This window comes from Notechis scutatus, chromosome 3 (genome assembly GCF_049901735.1).
Source record: "Notechis scutatus isolate UNSWTSFEM ecotype Mainland chromosome 3, rNotScu1.2, whole genome shotgun sequence".
NCBI lineage: Eukaryota > Metazoa > Chordata > Lepidosauria > Squamata > Elapidae > Notechis > Notechis scutatus.
The window spans coordinates 60,285,156-60,306,440 of record NC_142011.1 but is presented as its reverse complement, the minus strand read 5'-3'; the positions used below and the strand labels follow the sequence as shown (position 1 = coordinate 60,306,440).

The window sequence follows — 21,285 nt, the reverse complement described above, 5'->3', positions numbered from 1 at the left end:
TTATTTTATTGACAACCTGTCCCTCCCGCGCTGCTCTCTTCAGCCATTTATTTTTTTTAAGCGAGCACTCGTGTTCCCATCGCCACCCTGTCTCCCCTTCGCGGTACCGCACCTGTTTTATTTTGCCTCATTAAATTTAATGAAGAACAAGGTAGGTGTTCCCTATTTAACTTGTGGGGGGTGGGTAGGGGGGATTGATAATCACCTCCAAGGAAGCTAAAAGAAAGGGTCTTTATTCAAAAGTGGGCAGTCGTGGTGAGCATTTGATTATTCTCGCCTCACACCCGCCTCCCCGGTCTCTTTGCTGTCTCTTTTTAAAGTGCACCTGAGCGCGCAAACAGACACGTCTCGAAAGCTCTGAGGCGAGCGTTCCAAAATTCTCTCTCTCTCTCTGCATATCCCTGCAATAATTTTCCGCTTTCCCTCGATAAAATTGCCCAATAATAATGAATCATTTCATAAATAATGGGTTTAGGGCCTTATCAGGGCAGGCGGGCCAGTGCCAGCGGCTTATCTCGCTTGGCCACGTTGTTCCAGCGATCCGCTCTCCATACTAAATAGGAAACTGGACGTGATGTGGGAATGAGTTCCTGGCGCTGCGAAGCCGCCCAGCGCTTCTCCTCCTCCTCCTCCTCCTCCTCTTTCTCTCTTTTTTTAGATACACTATAGGAAGAAGAGGAGGGGGGGGGGGCATACCAGCCTCCATGAATAGGCCGCAAAATGGCTCCAGTCATTTTCACCAACGAAAAACAAGTGGTGAGTAAAGGTCGTTTTTCTCTCTTCTTCTTTTTGTTTGGTTTGTTGTTCAAGAAAGACAATCGCTTCGTAGGTTAGCACCCCCCCCACCCCACATATCCACACCACCCCCACCCACACAAACCCCGCGCCAATTTCACGCATAACGGCAGAAAATGTATTCTCCTTTTAACTTATTTTATTTCAAAAAGCGACCCACGCAGGAAAGGCAGAAGGAACAAATCCCCCCTCTCCTCAAATCGCCCACTTCTCTCTTTCTTTCGCTTATTTTTACACCCAGGTGCTCCGTAGCAAAGAAAGGCAGGGGTGGGGGTGGGGGGAGAAGGAAAGGGCGGCCAAATCTTGGGCTGAACCGTTGATCCATTTTTGTTTTTGCTCACAAGCTTGGGCGGGAGGGGGGGGCTTGTAGGAAACCTTCATGCTGAGCCAGAAAAGAAAAATACTGGCGGGATTGGGCTTGCTGAAGGCCGGGAAATGGGGAGAGGGCAGCGCCCCGAAGCGCCTTCAGTGCCCCGCGAGGCCCACGCGCCCCTCTCCTCCGGTTTTCCCAACAGACAAGTATTTGGGGGCGCTCCAGGAACAGCGGCCGGGCGGGTCACCCCCTAAAACTCGGTGGCTTCGGGGAAGATTAAGACGTCGGGAAATCCGATTCGGCGGTCTTGACTCCCTCGCTCTCCTCCCCGCCCCGTCTCTTTTCCCCCCCCCGTCAATAATTCGGTGTGCAAGGAATGGAAATGAAGGACGATTTTTCAATTGTGCAGTTCAAGATATTAGCGGGGAAGCCGAGGGAAACGCCGGGAAAGAAGGGTGGCCAAATTCGGAGGTGGCTCGATTTCTCTGTGGAAACCTAACAGGCCTCAAAAAAAAAAAAAAAAAAAAAAGGCTCCCTTTTGTAGGCTTCCTTGAAGAGTATTTGAAAAGGAAAAGGAGACAAGAAAAGGAAAAACAAAAAGAACAGCTTGGCGAAGGCCATGGGTGTCTTGTCAATTTTTAAAAGGTTTTTTTTTTTTTTTCAAAATATTATTTTTATGATCTAAAAGAGAATGTGCTTGCAGAGGACTCGTGTTAAAGGACTAGAAATGGAGATACCCACCAGCACAGCAAAAATGATATATATTAGGACATTCAGAACAAGCTGGACAAAGGAAGTAGTAATTTTTTTAATAATGTTCTTTCATATAATTAAATATTTTTGCCCCATGAGTCTATCCTCTTTGTTCAATAGAGCTCCAAATATAAAACAGCTTTTTTTATATATTGGTCATTCCTGCTGCTTTATTTCTGATATCCACTGAACATTATTTATGGTGGTCATTAAAACTCAGGCTAGTTTGTAGTTTTTATCAATTATCTGGCAAATAAAAAAAAAGCATACAAATTGATAGATGGCAGACAGATTGATAGGCAAAATATAATTTCGTATAGCTATTTGTGCCAGTGCACCAAAGTCTTATGATCCTTAATTGTGGTAACTATACATACCTTGTGAAGAAAATGTAAATAATCTGGCTATTAATACAGAGAGTGGCATGTTTTAATTCCACAACAGGACAATATCCCACCATATAACACAATAGGACAATATTAACAATACATTGATGTGTGTAATAAAAGCAATCACTCAGTACCCTGCAGTTGCTTTATGAGCTGAAAGAAGAGACTGAAAATTGCATAAATCAGTAAGGTGCATAGTAGCTAGTCCTCAAACTCCATTCTGGGAATGGAGAGAGGTCTCAGAAGTGAAATCCAGGCTTGTTCCTATTTCTAGCAGACTGTCAGGCTGTCAGTCACAGCTAACTTGGATCCCATCCTTTCAGTGGGACTGCTTGAATTTTTGGATCTGGGCCTTCCATTCTTAATGGGGGAACCCCAGGTTATGTTCCTGGTGCCTTCCTCTTTTTCAGTCATAGTTTAAAACTTTGGGGCTCATCTTGTCGAACCTTCTCTCCTGGTGGACAGGAAGTCTGCCTCAGGTCATCACACATCTAGCTTACTGTTGTCTTTTAAAATGATTGTATTGATGTCCATTATTGTAAAGTCACTGGTGTTTATTAAGCTCGAATCGTTTTATTACGACCGTTTAAAATGCCTTATTTTTTTTTTTAAACTCCTGATGTGCTGGCCTAGATACCTCTTCCGCTGGGAACTCTGGGGGTTGTAGTGCAATCAACCCCCGAAGCATAGGCTTGGAGGAAGTAATATCTCGCCCAGCCTCGCTTTTTCCAGCAGGAACGATGATCCCTGACTTGCTCTGGCCCTCTTCTCTACCACAGGCAGGCTGCCTCTTCATCCAATTCCCCGGCCGATGCAGCGATGGTTTCGGCTGCCTTTGTCCACTTTCTCAAAATCCAAACTCTTCCAAATGAGATAGGGCTTCCCCCGCCTTTTTTTTTTAAAATTGTACCGGTAAGGAATTATACAAGGAGGAAGCCAATATTTCCGAGCTGAGTAAGAATCCTTTTGGCGAGAGGTCTAGATTGCAGAACACTACGAGACGCGCATCCCTCTCAGGCCACTAAGCTACGTTTACCTTATTGTGGTTCGCTGGCTAAATTTCAACGGGAGAGGTGGTCGCTACACTCTAAGCCAAGATTGCAACCCAAAAACTAAGCAATTCCTCTCCTACGGCGGTTACTTTAGCGAATGGCATGATCCCAGGCTCCGAGGAAGTGTTACGTGAGTGTTTCTATCCTTAACACCAAACAAGAAATGTTGGCGTTCTCTTCTAGGCTGAAAGTTCTCGAGGCTGCCTCAAACGAAACGGAATTTCTTTTCGTCTGGTTGCTGCGATCGTGCAATCCTCCTCCCTGGGGTCTCTTATTTATTTTGTGTGGGTGGGGGGAGGTTTTCCAGGATTCGTTGTTTCTGCTTCCCAGTCCTTGCCTCGCCCCCATTTCTCCCCCCTCCCTCCAGCAGAGCTATCCGGCTCCAAGGGGTTCTCCAGAAAGCCTCGGCCGGATCTTCGCTCAGCGCCTTGGGGAGGTGGGAAGAGAAAAAGGCGGCCTTGACAGCGGGAAGCTCTTGGCTGAGCCGGCAGCCGAGGTTGTTGCGTCTTCAGTCTGACAGGTGTGAATGGTGGTTGGTTCCCTGTGCTAAGTAGGAAATTCTAATTTTTTTTAAAGAGTAGGTCATCCAGAAACGCCAGACCAGAAGTTTATCATCGACGAGGAAGATTTTCTGATTTATTCACTGCCAGCAAAATCTCTCTCGCCTTTTCGAGGCCAGAGAAATCAACGCGATCGCTTTGGGATCCTTCAGAAATATTCCCTCGGAGTTAAGAGCACGGGCAGATCTGCAAGTTAAAGCTGTGGGGGGAACGGGGGGGGGGGGAAAGAAACACATTTCCCAGAGAGGAGAGAGTAGCGGCCGGTGGGCCTCCAAACCCACCGGATGGAGGTCGCTTTGGAGCTCGATGCTCTTTAAACAGCCCGCTCCTCGCATCGAACTGGATTCTGGATCTCGGTTGCAAAACTCCGCTCGGTCCCTGGATGGCAGAAAGCTGTTCGAGACTTCGTTATCTGTGCTCCCATCTCTACGGACACCCCCAGATTTGCAGCTTAAGATCGGGAAGCCCTAAATGATTTTTTCCAGAAGAGGCGGTGTTTTCCCATCAAATAATGGATGGGAACCAAAAGGCGCGTGTTTGGGTTGGACTTCATATTTTACGGACATTCAGCCACTACAATCTGCAAAGCAACGAGTTTGTGTGTGTGTGTGGAGGGGACAGATCTCTCATTTATTAAAACAAAGAATGGCTAGTGGTAAACTCGGGCCCTCGCTAGCATGCAGCTGACCTTCCACTTAAGTTTGAAGACTGCAGTCTCATAGATGAGTTACAGCACAATCATGTACAATATTCACTACACACACACACAGACTCGCTCTTTAATTCACCTTCAGTTCATTAAAACCGTTGCGTCCATTTCTCTCTCTTTTCTCCCCCAACAAAAGAGAGCGAGCCGCCGCTTGGTTTTATATCTGAGGCGTGAAATTAACCCGGAGCTCAGTAGAGAAGATCGAGTGAAAATAATTTGATTGCATTTAAGGCAATTTCAAATTTTATTTTCTTGAATTTTCACATCACTAGTCAGTCGGAATATAAATTTGCTTCAAATGGCCTTGTTTCCCCCTCCGCAATCAGAATAAAGGCAATCACAATAACAATATTGCCTGATCTCCAGCTCTCTCTTTTAAATTAAAACGGCAAGGTGGAAGATTAAGGCTTAATCCTAAATGCATTTTTAGGGAATGTTTACTAGTAATTAAGACCTACTGTACTGGGTTCCTGACCAGAAAATGTGTTTGGGATTGTAGTTATTAGGACGAAATTGGAGAAAGTGGTTTTGGGATTACCCTCAACAGATTTAATGTGAACTTTGGCATTTCTAGAAAGAAAGAAGTGTGTGAAACCCCTTTTTCTCCTTACCTCCAAAAATGACTTGAGCTGATCTTCCAGAATCCCAGGCCTCAACGCTCCCCGTTTATCTCTCCTCCTTTGAAGCATTTATCTCTCTGGCTAGCCGGAAGGAAGCCGAGCATCCGTCTGCCCTGGCATCTAAGAAAAAAGAGCATTTTTATGTTATTTTCTTCCGCCGATCAATATGACGAGGGTAACCTTTCCTGAGAGTCACGGGACAACTCGGTTTAATGTAGTGGAGACTAACCGTAAACATTGAGTTTTGATTTAATATGAAATTTAACCGATTCAATATTCGATACAGCCCCGACCACAAACGGATACCGAGAGGGACGTTGGAACACAAGTGATTTCCGCTGGGGTGTGTGTGTGTGTGTGTGTATGTATCTATGTATGTCGGGCCATTGATTCTCAGTGCCCAAGCTGAAGTCTTCGCCACTATTTCTCGCCCTCGTTTCCCTTGCCATGCCGAGAGAACAAATTCGACTTCAGTCAGGACGCCGTCGCTATTGTAGACCGTTATAACTACCCTACCCTTGTTTGTGATTTTTACTCCTGCCCCGGTATGACTTCTGATCTACACGCTCCCTCGCCCGTTATTAATAATAGGAGTGAAGCCGATTTCGTTGTTTGTTCCCCCCGCGAAGGATTGAGCCGAATATAATAAAAGCGCCCGGTTTCCACGATTCCCTTCTCATCTTCCAGCTGAACTGTTCGGGTGGCCATCTTGAAGGTTAACACCCCCCATCTCCCGCCCCCACGGAGCGTTTTGATTTTCGGGGCTCGGCTCCATCTCTCCCACGCTTTGGGAGTCCACCGGGCCAGGCACCCCCAGGCCGGGCCAAGGAAGAGCTGAGGAATTGGGAAGGGGAAAGGAGGAGCTTTCCCCCTAAGGCTTCTTCCTCTTGGGAAATGCGGTGTTTTGCGTGGTGTTCTCACAACCCCCGGAGGAAGGCTCTCCTGGCGCCCTCCTTCGGGCCACGCGGGCATCCCCGGGACTGGGAGCTCGGCGCTTCGTGGGAAGCGCAAAATCCGCCGAGCCAAGACGCAGCGCAGCTCTCCGGGCGTCCAACCTCAAGCAGCAGAGGCCTCTCTGCCCCAAGACCCAGCGGGCCTTGCTGTCCTCCGCTGTGGGGGCTCTTTGGCGACGCGGCGTTTTTCCTTCGGGGGTTTCACTTTATCTCGGATGCCCTCCCCGCCACCCGCCCCCTTTCCCCTCCTTCTCTGCCTCCCTCTTTCCCTTCTCTGGCATTCCTGGGTTCCCCACCGCTCTCCTTCCTCCGCTCCCCCCCCCTCCCTCCCGCCTCGCCTTTTCCTTTCCCTGCTCTTCTTCCTCTCCCCGGCTTTTGCTCCTTCTCTCCCTTCCCCAGTTTCTCTCTCCTCCTTTTCCACCTCTCCACTCTCCCTCCCCCACCCCACCCGCCGCGCCCCTCCTTCACCGCTCTCCTCTTCCCTCTCTTTCTCCCCCCACCCCGCTCCAGGATGCTGATGGAGAGGTCCCCCAGTGACCCGCCGCGGGATGCGGCTCACGGAACCGGAGCTGGAGCGGAAGGCGACGGCGAGCCGGACTTGGGGCTGGGTTCCGGGAGCAGCAGCAGCGGCGGCGGCGGCGGCGGCGGCGGCAGCAACGGCGGCGATCGGAGGCTGGGAGGAATGGCCCTCCCGGGGGAGCCGGCCTTGCTCGCTGGGGTTGCCAAGGAAACGGGTGGGCCGCCCCCCTCCCCCGGCCCGGGGCCCCCTGCTGCGCCGGTGCCAGTGATCGAGCTGGTGCGCAACGGCCGCCCTATAAAAGTCAGGGAGGCGCCGCCCGGGGCCCTGCAGAGCCAGAGAGAGACAGACGCGAGCAGCAGCAGCAGCAGCAGCAGCAACAGCAGCAGCAACAGCAGCATCGGAGCTCCGCGAGCCGAACCGGCCACCGCTCTCGCCCTCGCCACCACCGCGGGTGCCGGAGCGGGCACGCCCCCGGCCGGTGGTGGCATCGGCGGCAGCAGCAGCGACGTCCGCATGGTGCACCTCAGTCCGACGGCAGCCCCTGCGCTCCCGCCGCCGGCCAGAGCCATGCTCTATGGCCTCGGGGCTCCGCTCAGCGCCGCCGCCAGCAGGTCCGTTGCACAGCCCGGCAGCAGGACTTTGGATCGGGGGCTGCGGGGGTGGGTGGGTGGGGGGCAAACGGAACCGGGGGGGGAGGGAGGAAATGGTTCTCCGTTAGCTTCTGCTTGATGCCCGTCCCCAGTGGAAGAGATTCCCCCCGCTGTCCGCCTGAGGAGTTTTTGGCCCACAGAGCCGTGTTTCCTTCGCTTTTGCTTCTCTTCAGACCCAGCCGGTGGGTTTCGCAGTTTCGCTGACTCTACCTCCTCTGCTTTCATGCTTTCTCTTTGTCCCCCGATTTCCCTTCTCCGGGTGGGGAAGGTTGGGCTGCGAAGGCCCGCTAGTGTCTCCCGTTCTCTTTGGCTGCGTTCTCTACATCTCCTCGTAATGGACTCTTGTTCTATAGGTAGATGCGGGGTTTTTATGAATGTGCCCACGCGTGTCAGTGCGATTTTCCTCCCTGAGCCGATGGCCAAAACACAAGACAAAACCCCGGTGGGGAAATCGAAGCAAACCAATCTTCTCTTCTTCTTCCTGCTGTCAATCTATATGAAAGTCACAACAACGTTTTCTGCTGAGAGTAAGGCAGAGAAGACTAGGTTAAAACCAGCATGAAGTGCCCCGTTGTAATCTATATGCATCAGCCCATATAACCTGATGCCTGCTAAATGTGTGGGACTCCAATCACCCTTGGGCACATTGTTTGGATGGGGACGGGCATTGTATTCCATAGATCTTGGAGACACCACGTTGGCAAGGTTGGTACAGATCATTTATCAAAGTGTGGCAGGTTTGCAGCAAAGATCTTTTAAAATATTGCCGCCGCCACCACCCCATTTTACCCTCTTAAACCCGAAATGGTTACCTGTAAGAGATGCAATATTTGTAATAGCATAAAAGCATAAATATGGGGGAAATGCCTGAATCAAAGCGGAAAAAAAATAATTCTAGAAATTATGTTTAGTGTTAATGGATGTTTATTCATGGTTGTCATTATTATTTAGGCAATCATTTCTCCCCTCCCACTGCAGAAATGCAGTACATATTAACATACATGTATTATACATGTTAGGAATGAACACCATTTAAAAAAGAGGACCAAGCTAACATAAAGGGTTAGGAAAGGTATGAATAATGATTCTGGAAGCTAAATGCTGTAATCCTGGTAATTGTCTGATGGACCAGACAATTCTTCAAGATGTGCTTCAAAATGTATTTTAATTCTTCTGTTGGAAATGCTTGATAAGTGCGGAACCCTGTTATGTTAGTCATCTGGATCTGAAAAGCATTTATTTAGATTTCTTGTTATAAAATTGTTTCATGCTAAAAGTGGGATAAACATTGCCCACATATGGTGCACAAACGGCAACAACAAGCAACATACCTATTGTGGGAAGTGTGCCTATTGTGGACATTCTCAGCAGTTAGAAAACCGTATTGAGACTCTAATCCTCACTGGTGGATTTACCACCACCAAATTCAATTGGGCTATTTTTTTTGAAAAAGGATTGAATGTTTGTTCAGATTGCAGTTGAATGATGGATTTGAGCAGATGTCTGCAGAGCTAATTTCTCTCCCTCACCCCCTTTTCTGCTTTTTCCTTTGCAGTGGATTTTTTGGTGAACCCGAAAACTTTTCAATGTATAACAACAACCGAGTGAAAAGAAGACCATCCCCCTATGAAGTGGAGCTCTCTGATGGTGAGCTGATTTCTCCCCACTCACAACATTCCCCCGCACCCACCCACCCAATGTGCTTCTTTGTGGGTAGTATGGCAGCTAAAGACTAGCAATAGCTATTTCTTTCCTTGTATTGCTGGGTGATGGTGGTGGGGGAAGTGGGGTTGGGGTCTTCAGAGGCAGGAAATTCTTGCATAGTGCAATTTATAGCTCACAGCTTGGACTTCCAACAAAATGTTGCAGTATTGTGTGCTTTGGTTTGGATTTCTAGCCACTTATACCCTCTTCATAGATAACCAGAAGCCAGAATTCCATGGTTATTGAGTAGGTTATTTTGTTCCCTGGGCTGTTGGGATTGATATAAATAAATAGGTAGGATAGATAGATAGATAGATAGATAGATAGATAGATAGATAGATAGATAGATGATAGGTAGATAGATAGAGAGAGAGAGAGAGAGAGAGAGAGAGAGAGATGAGAGACAGAGAGAGAGAGACACACACACAGAGATTGTGATTTTATGGCTCCTTCAGAGCTGTTCCTGTGATCTGTAATTTTATTTTTTAAATGTAATCTGTTAATGTTGAAGGAAGGACAGTGCTTGGAGCTACAGGTTGCAATTCAAATATTCCCTTATTTTCTTCATTGGGAGGAATTCTCCCTCCTGTCATACATCCATTCCATACCCCATTGGCCTGCTGTGGTTAGAGGAATGAATTGCAATAAAGCACCAGGTTTTGTGCTGGCATTTTGCAAACTGCAGAACAGAGAAAAGCCCAGAGGATCGAAAGGTAGATTACTGGGAGTTAATGGTTTGGAATTGCAGATGGGAAGGAAATAAAAGGGACAGCCTCATTTCTCAGCCCAAATGGCAGAAGGAATCTGATTGCACCTTTTGAAATGATCGTATTCAATTAAAAAGCACAAAAGCTACAACTCCCTTCAACAGATGCATGTGGTGGCTAAATGATAGAGGGAGTCTTCCCACTCTTTCTCTTTTCATTTCATCCCAATTTAAACTCGTTTTGCATGAGTTTTGCTACCTGACACATTTGATGAAATGAGTTGTAGCTTATACCTTGCTAGTCTGAAAAGAAGCTACCAAGTTCCTTCTGGTTTTTACACTGCCCTAGACTTACACAATTCTCTAGGTGTACAACCACATTTGGTCTCTAACAAATAAAGGTAGAAATTGGGGAGGTCTGGCATCTGTTTTAAACTCTCTCTGCAACTCCCAAACCATGTATGTATTTAGCCTCTCCTGGAGTTTGTTTATTAATTCTGGAACTTACTGAATGTAAACACAAAGATGTCATGTTATGCCTTTGAAAGTTTAAAAAAACCTAGGGGAAAATGGCTTGATAAATGCATTACATTCTGCATTACCACGTAGAATGGCTTCCAGGCATTCAAAAGCAGAGCAAAAAATTAAGTGAAGGGTCAATGCAAGTGAAGATTTAGTTTGAAGGCATTTTAGATTACACAGCTGCCTTTTGTACTAAAAGCTTTAGTGGCTTTTGTCTAATTTGTCTTTCGTTTTGATGAAGGCATTGATCCAGCAAATGTGCTATACATTTTTTTAAAAAACTTGTCATTTGTATTCATCTTAGTTATAGATTAGGTTTATATGAATGTTTAATGCTCTGAATCAGTTTGGATTGATTCACAGGATCAGATCAATGGATCCATTGGTTCAAATCGAACCATGGATGCCTGGAAGGGCCCAAAAAAGTATAGAAGGCAGCTGCAAATGAAGCCCCACCCTCTTTTTATGATACATATACCAAAGGGGCAGGGCTTCGATCACATGGATGTGGTTGCCAGCTTTACTCTTTTGATCTTCCTCTCCATGGATGAAACTGAACACATTTGAATCAAATCAGACCAATGTGGACATTTTCCACGCATGGATGTGTACATTTAATGGTCTAAATTAGCCCCAATTGAATGCAATTGGATTTATCTAAGATACAGGTGTCAAATTCACAGTGTCACGTTGGTTGCTGTCATGTGACATATCGTGACATTTTTCTCCTTTGAGGAGCTGGAGTGGGCATGGCCTGCGCGTGACATATCTGGGCTGTGGGCCACCAGTTTAACGCCCCTGATCTAAGACATTTGGTTTGAACTGATTCAATGTTCATGTTTGCATAACCCTTGATCCATATACTCAGGATGTTAATATCAGTCTACAAAGTGTCAGCAACTCGGATTCTGTATAAGTAGAGTCTGTGCAATTAAGATCTACACTAATAACCTGGACTATATTCTGGACCGACAACCTCTCTGTATGGATAGGCCTCGATTGACAAGAGTCAAGAACACCTGTATTTGCTGTCTCAGCAAGGCCATGGCTTCAAGGGATGTAGATAGGCTCTGGGAGGCTAAAAGGAAGAGTGGACAATGTTGGAGGCTTGATGGGTCCGAAATTGTACAGGGGAGGAGTAAGCAAAGCCAACATCAGGATGAGGCTTTATGAACGTGGAGCAAAAGCTGTGGTCACAGCTCTAGCAACTGTTATTGAACAAGCCCTGACTATCATGTATTGCTCATTTGTTCAAGAGCTGCTAAGAAGAGATTCAATTATTATGACGAAGCTGACTTAGATATCCCAGAGCAGCCGTGCTAAACCTAGTGCTCTTCTGATATTGTGAATTCCACCCGCCTAATTCCTGGCAAAAAAATAAATAAATATCCTAAGGATAATTAATTGGCTCAATGCCAAAGAATGGTCAGGATCTTTTCCCAGTATAAGATTATTGAAGAAGATGGGCAGGAATTTTAATAGATTTTACATTTAAAGCAGTGCAAATGCCCAATTTATTTGCTCGTGATTTTACCATTTTTCCATATATAATAACCGATGTTGAAGCCACGGAGTTAAATTTGAAAACCTCAAATTCAATTAAATTCATTTTAAAAATTTTTTTGTATCATCAAAATGGGGTATCAGTTTTTGATCATCTGATTTTGGCATACATTGGCATTTTTTTCTTTTAGCATATATGCATATTCCCTTCATGCTTCCTTAGTACTCATTTATTAACTATTGATACTTTAATAGTTCAACTTTTAGATATCTCTATATCAGAGCCACAACATTTATTAATAAGCACAGTACATAAATATTTCATGATACCTTTTAGACATTTGTTTAATAACTGACATTTCAATGCTTATCTAAATTGGATTTTGCATGGATCATCCATTTAAAATAACTAGGTTCAGTGCTAAGCTATTGGATACGATAATGTAGTAGAAACAACACTTCATTGACTCCTTCGGTTAATAACTGATCCCCATTTCCTGTAGATTTGCTTTTTTACAGCATCGCCAACAGGAATAGGAGACCAATATATATATTATTCTAAATAAGCTCACTGAAAACAAATGCCCCATGTTTATGGACAGCAAATCTCAGGTCAGATAAGACCGGTCCTCTGTAATCTCAGAAGTGAGGTGATGTGATAATAATTTTAAAAAACAGATTTTAATCGAATATTAGAGCTATTTAACTTTGGGACCAGTTATTAATAAAGATGCTGAACTTTGCTTTGATGGGTTAGGTGTAGTAAAGACTGGACAGGCATCTCTTGGGAATGAATTAAATTGGATTGCTTGATAGTGTGCTTGATAGTCTAAATGGCCTCTTCCAACTTTATTATTTTATCTCTCAGAAGATGAAATTATTTGGCCATTGTTTTTGAGAAAAAAATTGGGGAGACTTGTACTTTAAAACTCTTGAGGATGGAGAGTTATAATTAGTCATTGCTTACTAAAACTTGCTTTTTTGTTTTATAGTTATCAGCCTTTAAAAAATCAGCATGTAAAAAAGTAAATGGGTCTTTTGGTGGCAAAGCAGGAACTTGTCATTCAGTGTATTGCTGAGCTCCATTTTCTCTCTGATGTGAATAGAGTTTTTGTGAAAATGTTTTTTCCTGTTGTGTAGCCAGCGCAAGGAGTCACAAGTGAGAGCAATCTGAAATAAACTCAAATTAGAATGAAGACAATGCAATGATCATAGGGAGTAGATTTTGAGAGATAGATAGATAGATAGATAGATAGATAGATGATGGATGGATGAGAAAGAGAGATGAGAGAGAGGAAGGGAGAGAGGGAGGGAGGGAGGAGACAGGCTGACTGGCCGCCAACTGACTCCTAACTGGGTTTATACATAATGTGTCCAAAGTAGGATAATTTTGAGCCTGGTGATTTGTGGTTCCAGTGAGAACTCTGGCTTGATTTTTCTGATGATTCATTTGTTTGTTTCCTTGCCCGTCCATAGTATTCTCAGGAGTTTTTCAAAGAGAGTGGATTTGCAGATTTATTGTCATTTTAATAACTGCTTCATTTGCCTTCTAATATATTACTCATCTGTCTGGAAATAGAGAAATATTAGTGTCCACATTTTTCCTCTAGCTCCTCAAGCATCACAAAAATGCACTTAGAATAATAATAATTTTCTGTAAAAGCACAGGGATTTGTTTTAAACTGAGTGTAGCAAACATTTATTTCAAATGGACATTTATTCCTGTTCTCAACTTCTTTCCAATTCCAGCCTTTCTTGATTTCAGCAGTAGAATTTAAAAGGCAGGAGATAAATTCTATTGCTGTGGTAGTTAAAAAAAGAGAACATAAATCCTTGTCCGTCTATTGCTGATCATCACAACACCTAGCCATAGCCCTAATATACTTGCTCATCACCTGAAAATTCCATTAATATTTAAATGTTGAGATTTAGAGATAAAAGCCTTATGGGTTTCATCACTAGTAACTTGCTAGCAACTTCCTTGGTGAAATGAAATAAAGACTGTCCTCATTACTGCCATTACTGCAACAGCTGTCGCTGGTGATGCTAGAAATTAGAATGTACTAAAAGTTTATGGCATACATAAATTAATAGTAAGGAAATGGCCACAGAATTTCAGGTATGGTCATTCATATCTTTAAGGCCCAGGTCCCCTGTAAGTTCTTTTTGATTTTGATTGGCAACAGAATTAGAAACACAAATGCCAGGATTTACTTTGCTAAAAATAAGTGAAACTTCTTTTTAATACTTAAGTATGAACAGATTAAATTTCAAATGATCTGATATGTCTACTTTTCACTCAGCAAATTTGATATTTAGATGAAAAATTTAAAACATTGTCCACATTAATTTTTTTTAAAAAAATGTTTGCATTATTTAGTAATAACTTTTAAAAGAATCTAGCAGTGACATGGTGAGTACCAAAAGAAGGCATACAGAACCACTTTAAGATTCGGGATTTCTCATAGTATTACTTCAAAGTATTTAGAGCTAGATTCCAAATTATGGAGTTTAAGAGGGATTGGGGAGATACCTAATTTGGAAATGTACAATTAAAATGCTAGTGAAATAGTATGCAAGCTTTCAAGACCTTTCAATACCGACTTTTGGTGCAGAGTTGGGACAATGGATGATTTACTACTTTAATGTCTATTCAATTAACCTAAGGCTTTGGACCAATGGAACAGCCACATGGACCAATCAAATTAAAGCAATATTAAGATATACATACTGTGAAATGTTAGTTCAGGAGAAGAGAAAAGGTAAAAGTAAAAGTTTTCCCTGTCCAGTCGTGTCCAACTCTAGAGGGCGTTGCTGCTCTCTGTTTCGCAGCTGAGGGAGCCAGCATTGACCGAAGATGCTTCTGTGGTCATATGGCCAGCATGGAATGTTGTGACTTCTCACTGAAGTGGTACCTATGTATCTATTTGCATTTGCATGCTTTAAAACTGCTAGGTTTTCAGGAGCTGAGGAATGTAATGGAAGCTCACCCTATCTCGCAGTGGTCAGGACTTGAACCCGGGGCTGTCAGCTTTCCAGCTGACAAGCTCAGCATCTTGAAACTGGAAGCTTTCATCCGAGTCTCCAATATACCTCCTCAAAATAAGCCTGCGCATTCAGGAGCCATCAAATGCTCAAATAAAGGTTCGCAGCACAGATTCTTCTGTCCCTGCCAAACAATACAGAATATACAGGAATATTGGAATATAAAAAGGGGAAAAGATACAATATATAGTTACAGGAAAGGATGTAGACCAATGAGAAATCTAAACCTGAACTGGCTGTCCATGGCAGTTGTGGTGCCCCCTCAGAAACGAAGCTGATGAGAAATGGAAGAAGCAAAGGCAACTAATAGCAATATAATATAAAATTATAATTTTAATATGAAAAGAATAATGCTGATGCTTTACAGGAAACATAATCTTTAAAATCCATTTATTTTATAAGGTAAGTATCTCTTCTGCTTAAACCTCATATCCTAGAAGGGATGATGTGTGATGTTGTTCTTTTAGAATAAATACTGTGAAAAAGTTAACCATGAAATCCTTATAAAGCCAGAGGGATTAGAGAAAACCTATTGTAGAATAGATAGAATAATCCACATAAGAAACTGACAAGCAAATGGAATAAAAATTGATTTTCTCTGTTCATTAAAAATCTATAGACTAAAACCATGTCAGCTCAAGACTATGATGATAACACATTTCAGTTTAAATACCAGATTAATGAAGAGAATATTATAGAATACTGAAGTACTGAATACTCACAACACAAAATAACATTTCAGATAATCATATTGGATTTGGTTTCTTTTCCAGAAATTTCATTTCTTTTCAAAATTAAAAAAACAATGATAACATATAAGGATATATTTGAAATGGCAATCAATCATGAAAAAGCAACCCTAAATTGTAGTTGATTTTATCACATCTTCAAAAATCTGTTTTCTTATATGGGCAGTTATACATATGGGAGTATAGGCTTGGATCATTTAAAAACTTTAAAATGCTATAGTTATGTAAAAATATTTACTAGAAAAAAATACATGTTAAATTTCTGAAGAAATAGTGACCATCTCAATATTTTCTGAAAACTTCTGCAACTCTGTTCAATTGACAGTCCAATGCTTCAAAGAATCACTATTGGTTTGTACTTATTTTTGGATCAATCCCTTACAGAACACTATGTCATACTTCCATGCTACCCATTCATGCCCTTTTATATTTCAGTTGTCATGTAGTCAAGATAAGTGGTCAACATTTCTAAGATGTGCACAAATTATTCCAGAAGGTAGCTACACTTTTCAGAACAGATTTTTATTCTAGTTATCTTAGACAGTTGGAACTTCTTCTATTAAATATCTAATCGTGATCTCTGGATCTCTGATGTGGTATATTCTCCGGTGTACAATAATATCAAATTCACATAGTCCTAAAATGAAGCTAACTTTTTGCGTAATTTTCCAGCACTCATGTCAACTCAAGATACTTGTATGGTTTTGCTTCCATTGGTTATCTCTATTCCTGATAAAAATGGAATTTAGAATATGGAGATCATAGGAGCAGGATGTCTCTTCACCCAAATATATTGGTTATTTGTTTTTCTACCAAAGTATATATACACAGCCTTTCTAATGGCAGTGTATTACTAGACAGAATGTGTCTCACAACCATTTAAAGCCACAAAGGAATAAAAGTAACACTATAAAATATTAAGACAATATATATGCAGAGGGAAGCTAATAATAAGTAAACAGCTTTTAAACTTGTTAGGGAAAAGCCTGCCAGAATAGAAATAACCTTACCAGTTTGTGAAAAATATTTGGACGGAGACTATCCCTTCTTCAGAGAATTCCACAGTGTTGATGGAATCACCAAGGAAGGTCTTATTGGTTATCATCAACCATGTTTTCATGTCAAAGAAAATTTCCCAATAATAGAAAGCAAGCAGCTGGCATGGAAGAAAGCAATTGTTCTTGTAGATAGAGCCCAAACTCTTCTGGTCTTAAAAGGCAGACAAATTATGAAACTTGCAGGAGAGGTCTACCATGATTCTTTCTAAACCATCTTGAACTTTGAAAAGTTATTCAAATAATAACAGGTTAAGAATAATCTGTGAGGGTATGAGGATAATTTTATTTAAATATTTATATATTTCTGTCCAAGCCCAGGCCATCTTTTGGCCTCATTGAGGAGCTACTGGTATTGCTGGTTTCCACTGATACTAATATCTAGAGCTGCCATTTTAAATTTTCATCAATTAAGGAATATTTAGGGGTGAAAATTTACTGCTTTTTCTTTTCTTTCAGAACCCAACCAGGGTGCATCTTCATGTTAAATTTAATTGATCATTTTTTCTTCTCTTTTTGCACACTATTTTTTTCTTTGTTGTTGTTGTGAGAGTTGATGCTTTTGTTTTATTTTATTTTGTTGGTTTGTTTTACTGTTTTGTATTTTATTTTTTATGATAAAATAATGAATAATATTAAACACTGATCATTTAGGCTCATTTTTAACTGTTTTGAATGGATCTAGAACAGGGCTCTAGCATTTTGGGAGACCTTGAGCAAAATTCAAAATCGTGGGTTATCGTTATATGCCTGCAGCTGGAGGCTCACTGATGTAGGAGGATACGTTGAGAAAGGTATCAATTTCTGCAAGACAAAAATGACATGTCTTTTTCATGGCTGGCACACCTCCTAACATCCAAATGTTTTGTTATTTTGTTTCTGCTATGCTTTAACATTTAAATTATTCTTACAGAACAAAATAATAATGAAGCCGCTTTGTTTTCATATTTGTGTTGATGATTCTGATCCCAATTTATGGAACAAAATTGATTTAACTTTAACCCCAACTTTGTTACTAACAGATGCATGTGTGCTAGCTAGCTGACATTCAGGCTGTTTTTCTGTCACTAACCTTGCATTTCTGGTCTTTTTTAGGCCCTCACACAAAAGTGGTCCGTAGAATATTCACAAACAGCCGCGAGAGGTGGAGGCAGCAGAACGTCAATGGAGCTTTTGCTGAGCTTCGGAAGCTCATCCCAACTCACCCACCTGACAAAAAGCTCAGCAAGAATGAAATATTACGCCTGGCTATGAAATACATCAACTTCTTGGCCAAACTGCTCAATGACCAAGAAGAGGAAGGGAACCAGCGGGGCAAAGTAAACAAAGAGACTGGCATAGTGCAAGAAGACCTTCTTCAGGACATGTTGTCCCCAAATTCAAGCTGTGAAAGCTCATTAGATGGAGCAGGAAGCCCAGACAGTTTCACGGAGGAGCATGAAACATTAGATCCTAAGCATACAAGAGGGCTCCATCATTCCCTTCTTCCCATTGAGAGCAATGCCCAGCGATGATGAACCAGCCCAGAGAATCATCAGAATACCTAATATCTGGATTGTATGCATGTCCTCCTTTTCTTCTTCTTTATCTAAGACAGAGCGAATAAAGGGTACTTCCAAGTTTCTTTTCAACTTGAACAAGTTGATGAAAATAAAGAATGAGTATCCAGGTGTACAGAACAATTTCCTGCTTATGTCACCAGTGAAACATAGGCCTTGCTTGTTGCATTTTTGAAAAGTTTAACACAGAAGGGCTGAAATTTGCAGGGAGCTCATTTTGTGTATGTTCGAGGTTTACAAAAGGATTGAACTGAGACTTCATCCTTCTGCCAATTACCTATGCGTTTTGCCTTGTCTCTCAGCTGTTTGGACCCAAGCTTCTTCAGTTCCGTGTGGCTGTTGACATTGCATTTTTTTCATGTTGTATGGTGTTCTTTTCCAAGTGTCTTCGAAGAAATGTACGCAACTCATTTACCTTCACCGAAGAGCTTTGGTGAAGTATTGTTTGTGAGCAACACATAATTTGCATTCGGGCTTTCTTTTCTTTCTTTCTTTTAAAAACACCTCCATTCATTTCACACAGGTTTGAATTGTTTGAGGTCTTGTATTTCTGGTGTGGATTTAAAAGAAATTCTAATGTGCAGTATTTGCTGAATAATAAAGGTACACCATTTAAGATTTATTTTTCAACTTTTGACACTTCATCAGAGGGATATATCCTTCAAGCATGGCTGAGCAACAGGGACCTCGAAGGTGTTACCTTCAGTTTCCCTGGTTTTATTTTCTCTGACAAAAGTGTAATGAGAAATGTTGTTTGTGTGTATTTATATGTAAGGCTGGTACAAACAATGTTTCAGTAACGCACTTTGACTTGCCTAGATTTACATATATTGAGGTGATAAGGCACAATCCAACTGGAGCTTCTTCTTTACAAGATCCATGGAAATAAATGGGAAATCTCCATGGAAAACCCATAGAAAGTTGTGTGTTACATGGCTGTTTAGTAAATCTGGTACATGCTGATTGCTCTGAACTGTAACATGCTCCATATGTAGGAAGTTTTTTTGTTTTTGTTTTTTGCAGAAGAAGCTCCTAGAGGACAATTCTCAAGTGGTACTTTTCTTTCCAAAAGTTGCTTGGTTCCAGAATGAATTTGCATTCTATTGGGTATTGTAATTCTGTGAACAGTGGTATATGCAGCAAACCATGATGATGCCAAAACAACATTATGAACATGATGTTGCATTATGCAAATGTGTCATTATGTTCTATTGTCTCAATGTCCGATACAAGTATGTTAGCCACATTTGTGTGATGAAAGTATCACACAGTTTTGTCATTTCCCTTCCTTGCTTCTCTGCAGATGCCTAAGTGACTGTTTTCTGTGCCATGTATTCTCTTCCCTCATGCTGGTGCAGCTAATCAATCTGAAGTACCTGTTCCACCTTGTTTTTCCCCCTTTTACCATTAAAACAATGGCAGTCTACATTATCAAGGGAGGACTGCTGAATATAGTGAAATTAATTTGAGATTGGTTTTGGTTTAATATTTGTTGGTTACAATCAACCTTTGTTTCTGTGGAGTTTTGAAATCATGGTTATTCATTCTTGGATAGTTTTATGGAAACATTATATTTTTCAGATATGCATCTGAAATCTTAAATGTATAAGCACACATAAACAAGTGGAATGTGAATTTGTTACACAAAGAGTCTGCAAATGCAGGTATGATTGAAGTACCTATTCTTAAAAATTATATTTGATTGACGTTTCTAGATTTGACTTTGTATTATAAAGAACTACAGCAATTTTAGTGGTTCAAGGCACAATTCAGAACTTTATATGTTCATCCATTGTTGACTATGAAGGATGCAGTGTAGAAAATTTAAGGAAGACTTGTTTTTCCTTCTCAGTTGTAGTGTTTGCCTTGTTAATAAAAAAATTATAGTTGCTTGGGCATTCAGACAGATGTATACAAGGTTTTTTCCCCTATCACAGATTGTTCATGAATTCTCTGATATGTGTATATGTGTGTTTGTTAAAGTATTTTTCTATTGAGAAACAGTTTTGAAAAAAGAAATACTGTCTTTTGTTGTTTGTATGGGTGGGAGTGAAAGACACATTGCTTCACGAGCTGCATGTTGTTCCAAAAAGATTAAAAGGTATTGTGAATAATGTAAAAGTTATTACTGAGGAATAAATGGCTTATTAACCATTGCTTATTATTAAAGTCTCTCCCTTCAAACATCTAGAAACAACAACAATAATAGGAAGGCATCTTCAGACTGGAAACAGAACTTGAATGAATGCCCAAGTCAAATTAAAGCAATTGGAAAGCATTTGATTGTGACTTTTAGATTACAGACCAAATTTATTTACACTTACTAAGAAGGGCAGGTTTAACCAGTGGTGCTCCCTGGGATGTGTTGTGTTTTAAAGAAGATGGCATCTACAGCAGTATGATCAAACTCCTGCCTTTTTCTATGTGACAAAAATACAAAGGCTTTGATTGGACTGCCATGGCTGCCATCTTGGTTTTTTTTTCTTTTCCCCCATAAACACCATGCCCTATATGTCCAAGTCCTGTCAAGGATTACTCTGCTAACAAATTTCATTCATGGTCTTTTATAGCCATCTTAGTTAGGGTGAGCCTTCAACGTTTTCACCTTATTTGTGCTTTCTTTATTTTTTAATATAATTTTTCCGACTCTCAGAAAGTGGAATCACCTGGATGTTCTAGATCCACCATATCCCTGATACCTACTTCAATCTTGGCCAGCAATAGATTGTTTACCTTCTGTTGGGGCTCATTTTAGATGCTAATCAACGTTAAAAAGTAAATACAGCTTCTTCTGGTCTTTTGGCCAAGGGAAATTGAAGGATAAGTTCAGTGGAGGGATTCAAATTTTTTTACTATGGGTGTGGCTTGGTGGGCGTGGCAGGGGAAGGATACTGTAAAATCTCATTCCCACCCCACTGACCTGATTTCCAGCTCTGTTCTCCTGTGCAGGGCAACAAAAGAAGACCCAGCTGATCAGCTGGGACTCCGGAGGCAGAGAATAGATGGGGGCGAGGCCAATCAGAGGTGATATTTGCCAGTTCTCCAAACTATTCAAAATTTCCACCACCGGTTCTCCAGAACTGGTCAGAACCTGCTGAATACCACCTCTGGATAAGTTGCTCATCCTA

The 21,285-nt window shown here is 41.9% G+C and overlaps 1 protein-coding gene across 2 annotated transcripts; it reads left to right on the top strand.

The window, feature by feature from the left end:
• The first annotated feature begins 550 nt into the window (after positions 1–550).
• On the top strand, positions 551–20,313 carry TAL1 (TAL bHLH transcription factor 1, erythroid differentiation factor). Of its 2 annotated transcripts, XM_087960225.1 has the most exons (4): positions 551–756; positions 6,655–7,275; positions 8,870–8,961; positions 17,694–20,313. In XM_087960225.1, the coding sequence occupies exons 2-4, from the start codon at positions 6,656–6,658 to the stop codon at positions 18,110–18,112; spliced, it is 1,131 nt and encodes a 376-aa protein (XP_087816351.1). In that variant the 5' UTR covers positions 551–756; position 6,655; the 3' UTR covers positions 18,113–20,313. The 2 variants fall into 2 exon arrangements, with proteins under 2 accessions (XP_087816351.1, XP_087816352.1); XM_087960226.1 differs by lacking the exon at positions 6,655–7,275 and having other exon boundaries at positions 578–756.
• Positions 20,314–21,285: the final 972 nt, after the last annotated feature.

Bases quoted from the DNA above. Each gene is read 5' to 3' on its own strand.
- TAL1 (XM_087960225.1), top strand. From the start codon at position 6,656: ATGCTGATGGAGAGGTCCCCCAGTGACCCGCCGCGGGATGCGGCTCAC. The intron at 7,276-8,869 runs GTCCGTTGCACA...TTTCCTTTGCAG, and splicing joins CTCAGCGCCGCCGCCAGCAG to TGGATTTTTTGGTGAACCCG. The intron at 8,962-17,693 runs GTGAGCTGATTT...GGTCTTTTTTAG, and splicing joins TGAAGTGGAGCTCTCTGATG to GCCCTCACACAAAAGTGGTC.